Raw genomic sequence first — 17,500 nt, forward strand, 5'->3', positions numbered from 1 at the left:
ACATGAGCCCGCGGGTTCGAGACCCACCTGGGCAGTGAGACCTCATCTCTACAATAAATCAAAAAATCAGCCGAGCATGGTAGCGCATGTCTGTAATTCCAGCTACTTGGAAGACTGAGGCGGAAGGATCACTGGAGCCCAGCAGATCGAGGCTGCGGTGGCCGGGAGCGGCCACTGCACTCCAGTCTGGACGACAGAGTGAGCCTCCAACTCAAAAAAAAAAAGTAAAAATAAATAAATGAATCAATAAAAAACCCTGACCATGGTATTCTAGAAGGGGAAGCAGGAGATGAAAGTGGTATAAAAAGAGAGAGGAAGAACCAAGTGAAGTGGTTCATGCCTGTAATTCCAGCTACTAGGGACTCTGAGATTTGCTCCCGCATTGCTTGAGCCCAGGAGTTCAAAACCAGCCTAGACAATATAGCAAGACTCTGTCTGAAAAAGAGAGAAAGGAGAAAGAGTAGTAAACGGGGGGAAAAGAGAAGGAAAATAGTAAGGAAGAGTTGAGGGGTAGAGTAGATGATGATGTGACTCAGGAATTCCATAGCTCTTGGCCAACCTGGCAGTTCTGAGCATATCTGGTCACATTGGAGGCCCCAGTGTTCCCAGGGAAGATTACCGGGGAATCGCATATTGAAGTGGTTCATTGAGCCTGAGATGCTAAGCACTCACCAGCACTTTGTACTACCCCGTCAAGGTTCTAGCCAGTAATGGGGTTCCCACTAAGGAAGGTTGGTTCTGTGGGAAGTAGCTGTCTGTTCACCCTCCTCCCCTTTCCTGCTATCTCCCCTGTCCTGGTTTCATAGCCTCCAGGCTTGCTGTTGTCAGCTAGTTCCAGTGTCGGTGAAGAGGTGAAGCAGCAGGGGCAAAAGACCAGGGCCTGCTGGCAGCCAAGGAGCCTTACAAGAACACAGCCCAGCTGTTGGCTTCTGGCTTCTTGCCCCTGATTCCTACCACCCAGTTTCTCTCACCAGAGCTGCCTCTGGAAAGTCAGTCGGGACCTGATCCCATCCAGCAACCTTGCTGTCTGGCTAGCAAGGTTGTTCCCTACCTTCTCTGCAAGGCAGGCAGAATCCTGCCTGCAGGGGGGCTCTTCTCAGGCTCTTTGGGCCCAGGAGCTCCATGGCACTGTGAGGCTTTCCCAGGCCCTCGCAGGCTCCACCCTCTCTCCCCCCACCATCTTTCTGAGTGTCTCTGCAGTTCTGGCTGCCTGTACGTCTTCCCACTCCTTTTCCTCATCCAACATGAGGAAGGTGTGGGGGCCGGCTCCTGCCAGGTACACACGTGGTTGTGTATGTGAGAGGCTTTAACTCTCCTTAGAGCACAAATGCTTGACACACGTGTGGCCCAAGCCTGCCAATGGGCTGTACACCTGAGGCCTGCTTTGCCAAAATCACATTTACTCTTTCCTCCAGTGCCCCTTCCTGTGATATGTACAAGGTCTGTTGGATGACCTGTGTCCCTCCTGCCCTTTGTGGGCATGACCACAGATAGGCTGGAGTTTAGGGATCTGGTGGGGGTAAGCTTCCAGGCAGCCCTTTCACTCTTAGGGCTGCTGAGATAGGCCCTCTTGGGAAGGGAAAGAAAGCAAGAACAGGTTGCCAGGAGAAAGCAGTGGAGCTCCTCTGAGTTTGCTCGACCCAGCTCCCTCCCTGGGTGATTGGAAGTCCCAGGTGGTCTATGGACCCCAGGGAGAGCTATGGTTTGGTGCTAAGCCTACTGTCTTGCTCATCTCCTTAGGTGTGTGGTCGTTTTGTTCAATCCTCGGAAACACAAACAACACCACATCCTCAACAGTTCCAGGTAAATGGGCCTGGGCCCTCTGAGAGTACCTCTTCCTCCTGGGGACTATGAGAAGGGCACTGTCTAGGGTCTCTGTGGCTCTGGGAGTGGGACCTGCTTGGGTTCCAGGACCAGATAGGGAGGTACTGCACATGCCTTTGGTGCCTGCTGATCTCACTCACCTTTTGAAGGCCATGAGTGCGCTAGGCTTAGGCCAGGCTGTCAGTGCCCCCCTGAGCTTGCCTGTCTCTTGCAGGAAAACCATCACTGCCCTTGCCTTCTCCCCTGATGGCAAGTACTTGGTCACTGGAGAGGTGAGTAAGGAAGAGGGACAGTAGAACTGTGAAGAGGGTGGGCAGAACTGTGAGGAGCAGAGAGTTAGTCCTAGGCCTATTTAGGGCAGTTGTCTCTTCGCTTTCTGAACAGATGCCAAATTCTGGTTTGGTCTGTACTTTAAACAGTGGTCCTCAAGCTTTAGTGTGCATCACAATCACCTGGTGGGGGGGCTTGGTAAAGCACACATTGCTGGGCCTGTCCCTAGAGTTTCTGATTCTGTGGGTCTGAGGGGAGGACTCCAAATTTGCATTTCTAGAGCGTTCCCAGGTAATGCTGAAGCACTGGCTGGGAACATGCTGCCTTAAAATATTCTTTGTCCCTGAAGGCCCCCTGCTGGCTACATGAGGAACACCTCTGCCTTTGCATGGTCTCTTAAGGGAGGCAGTGGGAGGCAGAAGTAGACATGAGTGGTAGTCGTTCTCAACCCTGACTGGCCATTAGAATCAGTGAGGGAGCTTTGAACAAATATAGAGGTGCAGATGCTCACCCAGATATACTGACTAAAATCCAGGGAGGGCTACTATCTTCCTGATAATCATTTTACCCTCAGATATTTATCATGCTTCCTCCATACCGTGCCCTGAATAGCACCCTGCTCTTGGCCAGGGTGCCATTAGAAAGATGATATTCAGAAGCTAAAGAGGCGAGGGCTCCCATTCTGAAAGGCTAAGGGAGACTATGTGCCCATGATCCTCACTGCCAGTTCTTGCCTTCCTGCCCTCCCTACAGAGTGGGCACATGCCGGCTGTGCGTGTTTGGGACGTGGCTGAGCGTAGCCAGGTGGCAGAGCTGCAAGAGCATAAGTATGGTGTGGCTTGTGTGGCCTTCTCTCCGAGTGCCAAGTACATAGTCTCTGTGGGCTACCAGCATGACATGATCGTCAACGTCTGGGCCTGGAAGGTGAGTGAGCTGGCAGTCTCTTAGGGGTCCAAGTGTCAGCTGGGGAACTGTTTCACTCCACCCTACTGATCTCATTCTCATTCTAGAAAAGTATTTGAAGCAGAAAAGAGCAACTGTGTAGCCAAGTGTGTTGGTAGAAGGGGCTAGCTTTATACCTTCCAGGACCTCCAGAAGAAATGAGTCTTTTCACCACCTCTAGAAAGGGATTATCTTTCCACCCTTCTTTTTCTGACTTCTAATTCCCGGAAAGAAATTTTTTTCAAGTGTAAATTTTTTCTAACCCTTCTCCATTCTCTGAGCCTCTTTCTTCTTAGCCCCTGAAGGTAGACAGAGCCTTGATTCTTCCTTTGACTTCCCCTCCAGAAAAACGTTGTGGTGGCCTCCAACAAGGTGTCCAGTCGAGTGACAGCAGTGTCTTTCTCTGAAGATTGCAGCTACTTTGTCACTGCAGGCAACCGGCATATCAAATTCTGGTATCTCGATGACAGCAAGACTTCAAAGGTGAGGTGCTAAGGCTGGAAGTAGCTGCCAGGGTTGGGGCCTGCTAGTCCACCCCAGGAGACTTTGCTCCACTTAGGTCTGTTTCTGAGTTCTCAATAGTTATACAGGAGTTTTGGGGGAGCCAGATGCTCTCTGGGCTGAGGAGTAGTCTCAAAGAGCAAAGGGGGCTTGAGGTGTCTTCTCTCTTCCTAGGGCCTAGTTTTCCGGGGCAGGCTCTGGGGTGGAAGGGTGGATAACAGTGGTGTGTCTCCACAGGTGAACACCACTGTGCCCCTGCTGGGCCGATCAGGACTGCTGGGGGAGCTACGGAACAACCTGTTCACTGATGTGGCCTGTGGCCGAGGGAAGAAGGCGGACAGCACCTTCTGCATCACATCCTCGGGACTGCTATGCGAGTTCAGTGATCGGAGGCTTTTGGACAAGTGGGTAGAGCTGAGAGTAAGTACCTCTGTCCCCAGGGTAAGGATTGTCCATGTCTCAGCTCAGGGGGAACTGGTGCCCAGGGCTCAGACTACTGCCTGGGCCCTCATGCATGCAGGAGGGGACCCCCGGTGAAGGAAGCTTAGGGGAGCTAGAGCTTGACCCAGTTCCAGCCCTTGAACTCTGTATAACTGCCTCCTTTCTGCTCTCTCTTTCTGTCTCTCTTTCCCCTGCTTTCCTCTTCTGCTCAGAACACAGACAGCTTCACAGTAAGTGGTGCCCACACCTTTCTCTTTTCTCATGCTGTTTCTCTTTGCTGGGTTTTTCCTACTTTATCCTCTTTGCCAAAACCTCTTGTGCCTTAGAAGGTTCTCACCCTCCAACTACACAGGGCTGTGCACTCTCTGGCCACCTGCTGCTGGAGGGAGGGGCCTCTCTAGATGACAGCTGAGGGGCTCAGGACAGAGCAGCTGAGCTGCTTTCCCCTTGCCCTTGCCGGTCTCTCCTCTTGGCAGGTGACTGATGTGAGGGGTCAGGGAGGAGGAGAGAAGACTGAGTGGGCAGGTGGCCCTTGCTGACTTGAGTCCCTCTGCCCACAGACCACAGTGGCCCACTGCATCTCTGTGAGCCAAGACTACATCTTCTGTGGCTGTGCTGATGGCACTGTGCGCCTTTTCAACCCCTCTAACCTGCACTTCCTTAGTACCCTACCTCGACCGCATGCCCTGGGGACAGACATTGCCAGCGTCACTGAGGCCAGGTGAGCCATGCGGGTCCCCTTCCTCCATCCAGAGCCTTATCCTGTGCCTAGCCTTTTTTGGTGGTGTTTCAGGAAACAAAGTGAAGAGTGTATTGATGCCCCAGATATTACCAGGAACACCTCTGTAGACAAATGAATTTGAGTTTATTGATACTTGTTGCAACCAAGGAGACCACACACCATAGAGAACTGTGGAGAGTCTCAGTAAGCAGGTGTCAGGAGAGGCTTATCCCAGGATTTGGGATCGCATTAGGTGACTTTAGGAATGGGTCAAGGGATTGAGGTGCTGCTCTAGTAAAAGCTATCAGGAAGTGGGGTCAATTCTACAACTAGACATCTTGATAATTTTTATTTAAGAGGTGAAGGGAAGTGTGGGGCTAAAACTGTATTTGCTATAGAAGCAGCCATCAATCATGCAGACAGGGAAGGGCAATGTTCGGTCATATTTGTGGTCTGTAAGGTGATCTTTGTATCTATGCACAGAGTAGTCTTGGTTTTGTTTTGCTCCATCACAGCCACAGTGTTACCTTGTCTGATGTTGGTGTTCTGTGAAATTGTTTGTGTTCATCAGGAGAACACCATGGCCCAGTGGCTAGTGCCAGGCTGGTTCTTAGTTGATGGCTGCTAGGGGCTGCTTTTTTTTTCTTTTTCTTTCTTTTAGAGATGAGCTCTCGTCAAGTTGCCCAGGCTGGTGTCGAGCTTATGGGCTCAGGCAGTCCTCTCACCGTGGCCTCCCAAAGTGCTGGGATTATAGGCATGAGCCACCATACCCGGCCAATTTTTTCTTTTTCAAGCAACTAATTTCAAACTTGTAGATCTGGGGAGGGCTCCCCACACTCTACTCCTTCCTTTGTGGGTTGGATTCTCTTCTGATTCCCTTCAGTCTCTACAGTTTTCCCTGTCCTCTCCCCAACAGTCGCCTCTTCTCTGGCATGGCCAATGCCAGGTATCCAGACACCATTGCCTTGACCTTTGATCCTACTAATCAGTGGCTGTCTTGTGTGTACAACGACCACAGCATTTATGTTTGGGATGTGAGGGACCCCAAGAAAGTGGGCAAGGTGTACTCGGCTCTGTATCATTCCTCCTGCGTCTGGAGTGTGGAGGTATGTGGGCTGGGCTGGCTGGCTGGAGACTGACCAGGTTTGCTGGGATACCATTGTGAGGACAGAAAGCAGAAATCCCCGAGTATAACCTTATGCTCCTGCTGCCTCCCTGTTTCTCCAGGGACATCCCTGTAATGGGTCCTGGGGATTGAGCTTGAACTGTAGTGCTCATCCATCTCAGGCTTTTTCCAGTGTGCCTCTGTCCATCCTTAGTTTTGCCTTGGTAATCTTAGACAAGTTACTGAATTTGACCAAGCCTCAGTTTCTTCAACTATAAAATGACAAATTCATCTAATTGATTCATTTTACTGTTCTAAGAATAAAATGAAATGTAAGTGGGAGGCATAGAAGAGTGCCTGGTGCATAGTGGGTGCTCAGTTAATGTGCTTTTCCTTAGTGTTTATGAAGAGTGTCTGACAGTTACAGCATGCTTGCCATGCGACAGGTACTAGGCTAAGTCCTAGTTGCCATTCTCTCATCTCATTTCCTTCCATCTCTTTGGGCAAAGGACTGTACCCCACATGGAGGTCTGACTCTGTTCTCTCTGCCCTTTCAGGTCTACCCTGAGGTGAAGGACAGTAACCAGGCCTGCCTGCCCCCCAGTTCCTTCATTACCTGCTCCTCAGACAACACCATCCGTCTGTGGAACACAGAAAGCTCTGGGGTACATGGCTCTACCCTGCACCGAAACATCCTCAGCAATGTGAGCCCCACTTCACCCTTAGTGCCCTCATCCCCCCAGCTTCTGTACCTTGTTCTCAGGAACTGCGTTCCCAGACCTTGACTTTCCAGCCCTCATTTGCCTAATCAACGAACCAAGGGTTTATCTTGCTCAGCTTTTTCTCCACTTACAGCTGCGCTGGGTCAGGCCTGCCTCAGCCACCTCTTCTGACCTGTTTCACTAGGACCTCATTAAGATCATCTATGTGGATGGGAACACTCAAGCCTTGCTGGACACGGAGCTGCCTGGAGGAGACAAAGCTGATAGTTCACTGATGGATCCCCGCGTGGGCATCCGCTCTGTGTGTATCAGCCCCAATGGACAGCATCTAGCTTCAGGGGACCGTATGGGCACACTTAGGTAATGCCAGGCCTGGAGTGGATACTGACTGCCTCTCATAGTGCAAGCTGGGGTTTTTAGCCCCATAGACAGAGTTTTAGGAGGGTTTGGCTAAAAAATGCAGGGGAACAAGATATTTATTTACAAGGGAAAGAAAATGACTTTACAATGAAGACACCTAGCAGAAATGACCTTAACTAGACGATCATCCTCATATCATCATCATCATCGTGAAGCTCATAATACAGTGTACTAAAAAGGGCATATCATTGGTTTAGTGGTATTCTTGCCATAAATGTATATACTCAATCATGAGAAAACATCAAACTCAAATTGTATAGATCATGAAAGGTGAAGAAGTGTTACAGACTACAGGAGTCTAAGGTGAAATAATAACTATGTGCAATTTGGACTCTGGATAGAATCATGGGTCAATAAAGAGGATATAGTGGGATGGGCGCAGTAGCTCACACTTACAATCCTAGCACTTTGGAAGACTGAGGCAGGAGAATCGTTTGAGCCCAGGAACAACATAGCCTGGCAACATAGTGAGACCAAGTCTCTACAAAAAAATTTTTAAAAATTAGCTGTGTGTGGTGGTGCATACCTTGGGAGGCTGAAGCAGGATTGTTTGACCTCAGGAGTTCTAGGATGTGGTGCGCTGTAATCATGCCTCTACGCTCCAGCTTGGGTGACAGTGAGACCTTGATTAAAAAAAAAAAAAGACAGTGGAAAAACTGGTGAAATTTGAGTAAGGTCTTTAATAGTATTATACCAATGTGAATTTCCTAGTTTTGATCATTGTGAAATGTTACCATTAGGGAAAGCCAGCTAGGATAAGGGAAATACTCTCTACTTTTCTCTAAGCTTGAAATTTCAAAAAAATGTTTTAAAAAATAAAGGTTTTGGAGAGAGAATGTAACAGAGGAAGGGAGGTGAGTCCTTCTTCCTACAGCCTGGCAATGACCTCTTCCTGCCTCTTTTCATCTTTGCAGGGTGCATGAACTTCAGTCCCTGAGTGAGATGCTGAAGGTAGAGGCCCATGACTCAGAGATTCTGTGCCTGGAGTACTCCAAGCCAGACACAGGTAAAGAGGAGGCCCCGTATCTAGTCGAGAATGGCACAGGGCTCCTCCAATCCTGCCACTTATATCTATCTTGGCTTTTGGATGTGGGACTGATAATCCCTTGGATCCTTTGGCGTCTTTGCGGGCTTATGGGAGGAGAGCTCCATCCCTGCTCCATGGTTCATGTGACTGAGGGATATGGGGCTCCATTCCCTCAAGGCTCTTTACTAGACTCAGATAAGGGTCTACTCAAGGTACTCGTGGGCTGATAGAGTTTTTCCAACCCCAGGTCTGAAGCTGCTAGCGTCAGCAAGCCGGGACCGGCTGATCCATGTGCTGGATGCTGGACGGGAATATAGCCTACAGCAGACGCTGGATGAGCACTCATCCTCCATCACTGCCGTCAAGTTTGCAGGTGGGGGCAGAGCGACTGGGACGCATCTTGCCACCAACCACCACTACTCTTCACCCACACTTCCACCTGCTTCCCACCTCCATGAAAAGAGTCTGCCAGCCATGGGGCAGTGCTAGACAGCAGCTGGGAGGCCTGTAGCTGGATGGGAAGACAGGTGGAGTGTAGACTCTCAGTCCAGGGTATCTGAGCAAACCAGGTTGGGCTGAGAACGAGGAGAAAGGAAAGTCTGGGTTTAGAGAGAAGTATTCTGATTTCATTGGTTGTCCTAGCCATGTAGAGTAGCTGGATGGGAGGAAATAATGGAGGGAAGGCAGAGGACAGGCTGCCCCCGTGTGGTGAGAACGGTGGGAACAGCTAGGTGCCCCTCCTCCGTAGCCAGCGATGGGCAAGTCCGCATGATCAGCTGTGGTGCAGACAAGAGCATCTACTTCCGCACTGCACAGAAGGTGAGGGTACTGGGCCTTCCTGAAGGGACGGGAATGGGCATGGGCTCTCTGCCATTCCCCTGCCTGAGGTTACAAGAGTTCAAGGGAGGCGAAAGTAGGGCTCTCTGGGCCTGGTGAGGTGTTTAGGTGTGGGTCTGCCCGTGTGCTCCACCCCTGCAGTCTGGAGATGGAGTACAGTTTACACGGACACACCACGTAGTACGGAAGACGACTCTCTATGACATGGATGTGGAGCCCAGCTGGAAGTACACGGCAATCGGCTGCCAGGACCGAAATATTCGGTGGGCATACACTTCCCAGACTGTCTGATCACTTTCTTTCATCACCCTAGGGGGTCAGCTCCATGCAGCTAAGCTTCCACATCTGTCTCTTTGTCCAGGACATTGTACCCCCTCAAGCCTACAGAATGAGCACTTCACCTCACCCAAGAGGTGGTAGCCACTTTGGTGTTGGTGGGGGTAGCTCTCAGAGGAAACTGGCCCGGAATGCTTGCTCTTCACCTCCTCCTTATGTGAATGAGAGCGTGTTTCTTTATAGGATATTTAACATCAGCAGTGGGAAGCAGAAGAAGCTGTTTAAAGGGTCACAGGGTGAGGATGGCACACTCATTAAGGTAAGGGCCCAGTAGGGCACTGGGCCGGGGACTAGGGGTCAGAGTGGTACTAGGTAGAGAGAGACTGGCACTTCCCACGTTCCTTCAGCTGTGTGTCCCACTCCTCAGGTGCAAACAGACCCCTCAGGGATCTACATTGCTACCAGCTGTTCCGATAAGAACCTCTCCATTTTTGACTTCTCCACGGGCGAGTGTGTGGCCACAATGTTTGGCCATTCAGGTCAGTATAGCCTAGTACTTGATTCCTGGAACTACTCTTTCTTCCTTAGTTTCTTGGGACCCAGCAGAACTACCTGCCCCTACCCTCCAACCAACCCCCATCTCCACTGCTGGGACAAACAGGACCTTGGGAATTCAGTGTGGCTCATGGACCATATTCTTTGTTCTTCACAGAGATTGTCACTGGCATGAAATTTAGTAATGACTGCAAGCATCTCATCTCTGTGTCAGGGGACAGGTGAGCAAAAGCCAGCTTCTGTGCCACAGCACTCTGTCCCTCTCCCTCCCCTTTTTCTCAGCAATGTCTCTGGAAAGTGAAGCTGAACAGGGATATCCCATGGCTGGGCCTGACCTGGCAGTGGAGGCTGGCTCTGGTCTCCTTGGTAGCCCATGGAGAAGGGGAACTATGGTGTTGCCCCTCCAGAGTTCCACCCTGCCCCTTTCTCACCCAATGTGTGGCTCTACCCCAGCTGCATATTTGTGTGGCGCCTGAGCTCTGAGATGACCATCAGCATGAGGCAGCGTCTGGCTGAGCTGCGCCAGCGCCAGCGAGGAGGCAAGCAGCAAGGACCATCCTCTCCCCAAAGGGCCTCTGGACCCAGGAGGTGAGAACAGGGTATGAGCAAGTGATGGGGGGTATCTACATGGCTTGCTGTGACCTTACTGCTCCTCCCCCATGCTGTAGACCCGCCATGCAGTGACTCTGTATCTCTCAAGACCTTGCTTCTTACACAAAAACTCATGATGTCAGCCTCTTCCTCCACTGAGTTTCCCCCTTCCCATGACCTTCCTTATCTTGGACTCAGGCACCAGGCCCCATCGATGCTCTCTCCTGGACCAGCTCTCTCATCAGACAGTGACAAAGAGGGAGAAGACGAGGGTACCGAAGAAGAAGAACTTCCAGCTCTACCCATCCTTGCCAAGAGTACCAAGAAAGAGCCAGGTCTGTGGCATTTGACTGTGGGGCCAGACAGCCCCCAGCTGGTATAAAGGTTAGATGTGTCCTTTCAGGGACTATAGGGTAAGAACACTGTGACCTGAGAAAGCTGGGGTATCATTGTGACCACAGGGTGTGAGCTGATGTGGGGTCAGGGCTCTAGAGGTGGGTGGGCAGGAGACACTCCCTTTGACTGCCTGTTTCTATCTAGGCTCAGTTCCCAGTGCAGCCCTGTCCCGAAGCCTATCCCACTGGGAGATGAGTCGGGTGAGTCATTGTTAAATGTCCTTCCAAGACTACTGAAGGTGAAGGGAGGTGAAAGTAGAGCTCCTCAGGCCTGCTGAGGCTCTGGGGCTTGGGGTCTGCCCACATGCTCCAGGCTTGTGTCCAAAGAAGGCCTGTGTCCAAAGAAGGGGAGTTCAAACAGCTAGTCTGGTTCCAGGTTAGTGGTGAAGAAAGCCCAGGCATTACCTTGCTGTGGACCACATGAGGTAGGCAAACCGCAAGGGTTTTTCCGCACTAGGGGATGTGCCCCACTTGTTCACCTGCCTGGTAGTGCCTGGGAGTAAATGTCATCAAAGACCAGCTTGTTGTGTGGAGCAGGAAAAGGATGTTTGAGCCAAATGGTTAGAATTAAAGTGCAGGAAAATCAACAGTCCAAAGAATAAAAATCTTTGGAACTGTCTTAGAAACAGTAGTTCTGAAGTCACCAATTGGGAGTAGTCTCAGAATTTCCAGAATAGTTAGAGAAAAAAGGCCATAAGAGGACCACTCACTGAGTGACTACTTCAGGCTAGCCAGCAGGGGGATGAAGGCTTTCGGAGAAAACCCCCAGGCAGCCCAGCCTTCACTTCTCCCCAGGGGGACTTCAGGTACCAGCCCCTTCCGTTGTCAGCAACACTTTGACAGAGTGATGGTGCATTCTGACCTGGCTAGGGTCTCAAGCCTGGGCTGTAGATTTGTCTTTGGTGCTATGAAGGGACCTTGGGGGCCTGTTGGGGCTGTCCACAGAGCAGGGGACTTTTCTGGACTCCTAGCTCTGAGGTGTCCATGGCACCAGGAGAAGGCTGAGACTAGATGTTCCCTATTGGAGAGGAAAGTACAGCTAAAGGCGTGAACTCTGGTGCCAGATTAACCTGCAGGCCACTTCCTGCCTGTGGGACTTGGACCAGTTACTCAAGCTCTCTGTGCTCGTTATCCCATCTGTAAAATAGTGATAATAACTTCAGAAGGTTGCTGTGAAGATAAAGTGAGCTAATACATGTACAGTGCCTGGCACATAATGAGGGGTTTATGAGTGTTTGTTGATATTATTGTGTGGTGGTTGTCATTAATCCTCCCCGCCCCCATCCCCCACCAATCACAGGAGACAGTGGAGTTCCTGGACCCTGCTCCTGTAGCCAACCCAGGACCCAGAAGAAGAGGGCGCTGGGCTCAGCCAGGCGTGGAGCTGAGTGTTCGCTCCATGCTGGACCTGCGGCAGCTGGAGACACTGGCCCCAAGCCCGCGGGGCCCCAGCCAGGACTTGCTGGCCATGACCTCCTCAGGTCCTGGGAAGCATGGTCAGCAGGTCCCTGAGACTTCCCATCCTAGCCAGGTGAGCCAGCTTTCTCTTGACTCTCAAGAGAGCTCTGAGGAGCTGTAGCCCTGCCTTTGCTACCAGTTGGGCCTGAGCACTGCTCCAGCTCTGCTTGCTCTGCCCCTGTGGTACATGGGTAACCTGAACTGCAAAGCTAGGGTGAGGCTGGCTAGGGCTGTATGATGTGGTGATCGGATGCGGTGGGGGGGAGGGATTAGGGAGGAGAGGCAAAGGTAGCCTTTTGCCCTGGACTGGATTCTGTGGAGGACTCTTGGTGTTAAGTGGTAACTGGAGGCAGGCTAGAGTGCTAATGTAGTTTTTCTAGAAGCTCACATCATCACTTGGAGCCCTGCTTGGCTCTTGGTGTCTGTTCTCAGAGCTGGAGTGTTCAGCTTACCACAGAATTGATGCATACCCAGACTTTGCCCACCTCCATCTTGTCTCACGTCCCTTTGTGAGTTCCCCTTTGTGAGTTCCCCTTTGTGTGATGCCCCTTTGTGTGTTCCCAGAATGAAAAGCCCCCTCGGCCTCAGGCTTCCCAACCCTGTTGCTACCCCCACATTATCCGGTTATTGTCACAAGAAGAAGGGGTCTTTGCCCAAGATCTGGAGCCTGCACCCATTGAAGATGGTATTGTCTACCCAGAGTCAAGTGACAGCCCCACTGTGGATACCAGGCAAGAGTCCTGTCCTGGCCAGTCAGCCCCAGTCTTCCCTTCCCTCTGACGGTTTTTAGTTGGGGGAGGGTTGTCCTCCAGGATACTCAGGGCTTCCCGCCACCTCACCACCGCCTCATCCTGGTCCTGCTCACAGGCAGGAGTCCAGTGGGCTACTGCTCACCTCTGCTCACTGCCTTTCCCCTCCCCTGTTGGAATCCTGACAGCGAGTTCCAGGTGCAGGCTCCAGCCCGAGGAAACCTGGGAAGAGTGTACCCAGGCTGCAGGGGCTCTGAAAAGCATAGTCCTGACAGTGCCTGCTCTGTGGATTATAGCAGCAGCTGTCTTTCCAGCCCCGAGCACCCCAATGAAGGTGAGGCTGCAGCCCTGAGGCAGGGGTCAGTGGGCTGAGGTGGGACTGGAGGCACTAGTGACAGATGGGTGCAGCCTGATGCTTCTCTCTCCTCCCCCACTTCCAGACTCCGAGAGCACAGAACCCCTGAGTGTGGATGGCATCTCCTCAGACCTTGAAGAGCCAGCTGAGGGTGATGAGGAAGAGGAGGAAGAGGAGGGAGGCACTGGCTCCTATGGGCTGCAGGAAGGCAGCCCCCGTACCCCAGACCAGGAGCAGTTTCTAAAACAGCATTTTGAGACTCTGGCCAATGGAGCTGCTCCAGGTGTGATGAGAGGGCCAGCATTTGGTCAGCATAATCTACCCTCGTCCTCTCTTTGCCTGCCCAAGAAGGGAGGGTTCAACAGTAGGCAATGCCTTGGGGTCTCCTTGAGAAGGCAATATCTGGGGCAAGGGCTTGGTTTCTGCCTCAGTTCATGATTTCTGTGACTGGCAGGGGGCCCAGTCCGGGTACCAGAGAGGGCAGAGTCTCGGAGCATCTCTTCACGATTCCTGTTGCAAGTGCAGACCCCTCCACTCAGGTACAAAGACCTCTCCCCACAGCAGCTCTGACTTTCCTAACCAGTCAGTGCTCTCTGGGGCAGCACGCAATCCTCCTCTCTCTAGAGCTCTGTCTCTCCATGCCCAAGGGTTGTTGGGATGACTGGTGGGGCAGCACGCAATCCTCCTCTCTCTAGAGCTCTGTCTCTCCATGCCCAAGGGTTGTTGGGATGACTGGCTTTACCCCAACCCTGTCTGACTTTGTGCCTGTCCTTCCCTCCTAGTGCCTCCCTGGTACTAGGAGAGCTCCTTAGTAGGGAGGAATATTGAGCTTTCCCTGGGTCTTCTTCCATATTTCCTCCCTGTAGGGAACCATCCCCATCTTCCTCAAGCCTGGCACTGATGTTGAGGACAGCCCAGGTGCCACAGGCATCTGGTGAGCAGCTGAAAGGCAATGGTGCCAATCCCCCAGGAGCACCCCCAGAGGCAGAGTCTGCCCATGGCAACCCCAGCCCACAGCAGGCTGCCCCTGTGCTGTTGCCACGACGCCGTTTCAACCCTGACAGCAGCTGGGCTCCCAAGATAGTGGCTTCAACCAGCCCCTTAGGTGGACTCCAGAAAGCCCAGTCTGTGCACAGTCTGGTTTCACAGGGTGAGGCACCTGGTGGGCTCAGTTCCAGGGTGAGGGGAGTGTGGAACACTTGTGCATGGGAGAAGGGAGGGCCTGGTGTGGCCCTGATGTGTCACGTGCTTGCCACTGGGTGTCCGTTAGTGAGCATGTGCAGGGGACCAGCAGGTCCTGGGGACTGGGCTTTAGCACCTGGGATGCCTTCCTCACCACCTGTGTTTCCTTTGTCTCCTCTGCAGACAGAGATGAGGCCTGTCTTCAGGCCCCTTCACCAGGCCCATTGCTCTCACGGGAGAGCGAGGCTCAGGATGGCCTGGGCTCCCTTCCCGCAGCTGATGGCTGTTTGTCTCAGCCCCACTCCTGCCAGAACCCTACCACCAGTTCCATGGCCAAGATATCCCGCAGCATCTCTGTTGGGGAGAACCTAGGCCTGGCAGCTGAACCTCAAGCTCCTGCCCCTATCCGCGTCTCCCCACTCAGCAAGTTGGCCCTGCCCAGTAGGGCTCACTTGGTCCTGGACATCCCCAAACCATTGCCTGACCGTCCCACCCTGGCTACGTTCTCACCTGTAACCAAGGGCCGGGCCCCTGGTGGGGCAGAACAGCCTGGCTTTGCAGTGGGCCTAGGAAAGGCTCACAGTACATCCGAGAGATGGGCCTGCTTGGGGGAGGGTACCACTCCCAAGCTTAGGAGAGAATGCCAGGCTCATCCTGGGCCCAGCAGCCCCTGTGCCCAGCAACCTCCAGTCAGCAGTCTCCTCCGAGGCCCCGAGAACTTGCAGCCCCCATCCCCTGAGAAGACTCCCAATCCCATGGAATGCACCAGGCCAGGGGCAGCCCTGAGCCAGGACTCAGGTGTGCACAGCTCCCCAGCTCTCATCTCCAGCCCCATCCTTTCTCTCCTGTCTCTGTTGGCCATTCTCTGGCTCCATCCCATTTCTGTGCCTCCGGCTTCTGGCGTTTTTCGTCCTGTCTGCTCCTGTCTCGGTCCATAAGTCACACCCCTAATGGTGAGACACACCTGCCAACCTTCATGATTTCCTTGTGACCCACTTACCCATCAGTGCCTTCTGGACCCTGGGGCTGGCCCTTTCCTTTGGACCTTGTCTGTGGTGTTGGGGAGAGTGTTGGAAGGGAAGTGGATGAGTGAGGGGAGCCTTGCCAAGGCCAGGCCTCTCCTACTCTGAGTGCGCCCGGGTGGGGAGGCCTGAAATGGCAGCTTGCTGGGCCTCACTGAGCTGTTTCTGTCTCTTTGTCTCAGAACCAGAAGTGAGCCTGGAGCAGTGTGAACAACTTGTGGCAGAGCTCCGCACCAGTGTGCACCAGGCTGTGCGACTCTACCACCTGGTGAGTGCTGGGTACCCACAGGCAGGAAGAGAGCATGTCAGTAGTGCTAGTGTTTCAGACAGCTGAGTGTCCAGGGCAGTAATGATACGGCTTTTCTACCAATGGGGTAGAGCATCAAGAACATCCTGGCCAGTGCAGGTGAGGGAGTTAAAGGCCAGGCCACCTTGTCAGTCATTTCTGGTTAAGAGCTAGAGCCTTCCCTCAGGCAGCAGGTAGGACATAGAGAGGCCACATGTCTGAGTTTGCTCTGGACAATCCTGGTTTATGCCTGTTGTCTTGGTGTAATTATTGATGGTATCCCTTTTCCTAACAAAATTATTTGGCCACCCTAGACGTAGGGGACAGTCTAACAAGGCCCAAGCTTTGAAAGAGAGTGGAGTCTGTGTGAATTGTTATACAAGGTGTAGAGGTTTCCATAATCTGTTGGTATCCTCCTTTGGGGCCACCCCCGTGGGAGTCTGCCTATATTCCATATCCTCTGGCCATATTTGCTGATCTTGGAGGGTGAAACTCCCAGCCAGTCCCTTCTAGGGCAGGCTAGACCCAGGTGGGTCACCCTTCCTTCTTCTATATCTGTTGACAGCCTCCTCTGCTGTTCTTCTAACTCACTTCTGGGGATCCTTTTGCAGGTGGCCAGCTGCAAGATGCCCTCAGCAGAGCAAAGTCATATTGCTCAGCTCCTCAGAGACACCTTCTCTTCAGTGCGGCAGGAGCTAGAGGCCCTAGCTGGGGCCACGCTATCCAGCCCAGGTGGAAGCCCTGCAGCTGTGGGAGTTGAGCAAACGCAAGCCCTGCTCGAGCAGTACTCAGAGCTGTTGCTTCAAGCTGTGGAGCGGCGCATGGAACGCAGACTCTGAGTTCCAGAAGCCTGTCCCAAGTGAAAGCCCCACTATTCCAAACTGTAGCCCCTCCTCCGCTCACCAAAACCTGCGGAAATACTTGGAGTGGAAAGCAGGGATCAGTTCTTAGAGGTGAAACGGCTTTCCCAGCTGTTCCTCGTGGGGCTCCTGTATTTATTAATTTATTTCCCTGACTGTTGCCTCACTTCCTTGGAACTCCTGCCTCCACAGTCCCTCCAGTGGCAGGGATAGATCTCGGATCTTTGTCATCTTGGTGCTGTGAGGGCTAGTAGGGCAGCCTGCCCTATCTGGGGGACTCTGGGAAGGGCTGGCCCTCTCTTCTTAGAAGCCATTTGAAATTACTGCAGGGATCAGCTCCCTGGGGTGGAGCATACACAGGGTACTCCGTGGGGTAGAGGTGAGAAGCGATGTGGTATTCAGTGCCCTCTAGCCAACTGCAGGCCTTCACCTCTACCTCCGCTTCCCCTCCCCCATCAGCTGCACTTGCCCGGCTGCCTGAGCAGGGGTTGTCTTCCTCAACTCCTGGCAGTTCAGAAAGGCAGAGCCATCTGGCCCTCCAGGGTGTCCCTAGCCCTTAGGAGACTTGAGTTGGTATTAGGACCTGAGCCCCCACATTCCACTTCTATTCTCCCTCCAAGAGGGCCCTAGCATTGTTTCTGTCCCTGTGACCCCTTTCTCTCCTGGCCGGATCTTGAGAAGCCAGCTGTGGGATGTTGCTGCGGGACAGTAAAGCCCTGTGCTAGGCAGGCATAAAGCTCTGGTGCCCTTCCCTCCGCCCCTTGTCCTCCAACCCAGGTTTCAGCAGGCTGCTGGAGTCCAGAGGCCACCTTCTCTCTGCATCCTGAGTGATGCTCAGTCAGAAGCCTGCGTTGGAACTTCCCTCATGGTTTACAGGGTGCTGGCCCACCTTCTGAGGACCCTGGCCACAATTGAAATCACACACACACACACACACACACACACACACACACACACACAC

General features: G+C 52.8%; 1 protein-coding gene across 1 annotated transcript in view; it reads left to right on the plus strand.

Annotated features, from left to right (window-relative positions):
- MAPKBP1 (mitogen-activated protein kinase binding protein 1) overlaps positions 1–17,293 on the plus strand; it is a 56,945-nt gene extending 39,652 nt beyond the window's left edge. Inside the window, exons 4-32 of the mRNA XM_021707514.1 lie at positions 1,741–1,803; positions 2,039–2,096; positions 2,848–3,018; positions 3,382–3,519; positions 3,775–3,957; positions 4,191–4,208; positions 4,539–4,699; positions 5,616–5,805; positions 6,362–6,508; positions 6,711–6,886; positions 7,861–7,952; positions 8,221–8,346; positions 8,722–8,792; positions 8,952–9,073; positions 9,330–9,405; positions 9,514–9,625; positions 9,799–9,862; positions 10,095–10,229; positions 10,431–10,567; positions 10,773–10,829; positions 11,923–12,158; positions 12,650–12,816; positions 13,023–13,168; positions 13,275–13,472; positions 13,644–13,728; positions 14,056–14,339; positions 14,555–15,169; positions 15,576–15,661; positions 16,291–17,293. Of these exons, the coding sequence (XP_021563189.1) occupies positions 1,741–1,803; positions 2,039–2,096; positions 2,848–3,018; positions 3,382–3,519; positions 3,775–3,957; positions 4,191–4,208; positions 4,539–4,699; positions 5,616–5,805; positions 6,362–6,508; positions 6,711–6,886; positions 7,861–7,952; positions 8,221–8,346; positions 8,722–8,792; positions 8,952–9,073; positions 9,330–9,405; positions 9,514–9,625; positions 9,799–9,862; positions 10,095–10,229; positions 10,431–10,567; positions 10,773–10,829; positions 11,923–12,158; positions 12,650–12,816; positions 13,023–13,168; positions 13,275–13,472; positions 13,644–13,728; positions 14,056–14,339; positions 14,555–15,169; positions 15,576–15,661; positions 16,291–16,518 (4,342 nt within the window). The 3' untranslated portion in view covers positions 16,519–17,293. The remainder of the gene's footprint in view (positions 1–1,740; positions 1,804–2,038; positions 2,097–2,847; positions 3,019–3,381; positions 3,520–3,774; positions 3,958–4,190; positions 4,209–4,538; positions 4,700–5,615; positions 5,806–6,361; positions 6,509–6,710; positions 6,887–7,860; positions 7,953–8,220; positions 8,347–8,721; positions 8,793–8,951; positions 9,074–9,329; positions 9,406–9,513; positions 9,626–9,798; positions 9,863–10,094; positions 10,230–10,430; positions 10,568–10,772; positions 10,830–11,922; positions 12,159–12,649; positions 12,817–13,022; positions 13,169–13,274; positions 13,473–13,643; positions 13,729–14,055; positions 14,340–14,554; positions 15,170–15,575; positions 15,662–16,290) is intronic.
- The last annotated feature ends 207 nt before the right edge of the window (positions 17,294–17,500 follow it).

The sequence above is a fragment of the Carlito syrichta genome, unplaced genomic scaffold (genome assembly GCF_000164805.1).
Source record: "Carlito syrichta isolate Samal-C Ts95f unplaced genomic scaffold, Tarsius_syrichta-2.0.1 Scaffold47086, whole genome shotgun sequence".
Lineage (NCBI taxonomy): Eukaryota > Metazoa > Chordata > Mammalia > Primates > Tarsiidae > Carlito > Carlito syrichta.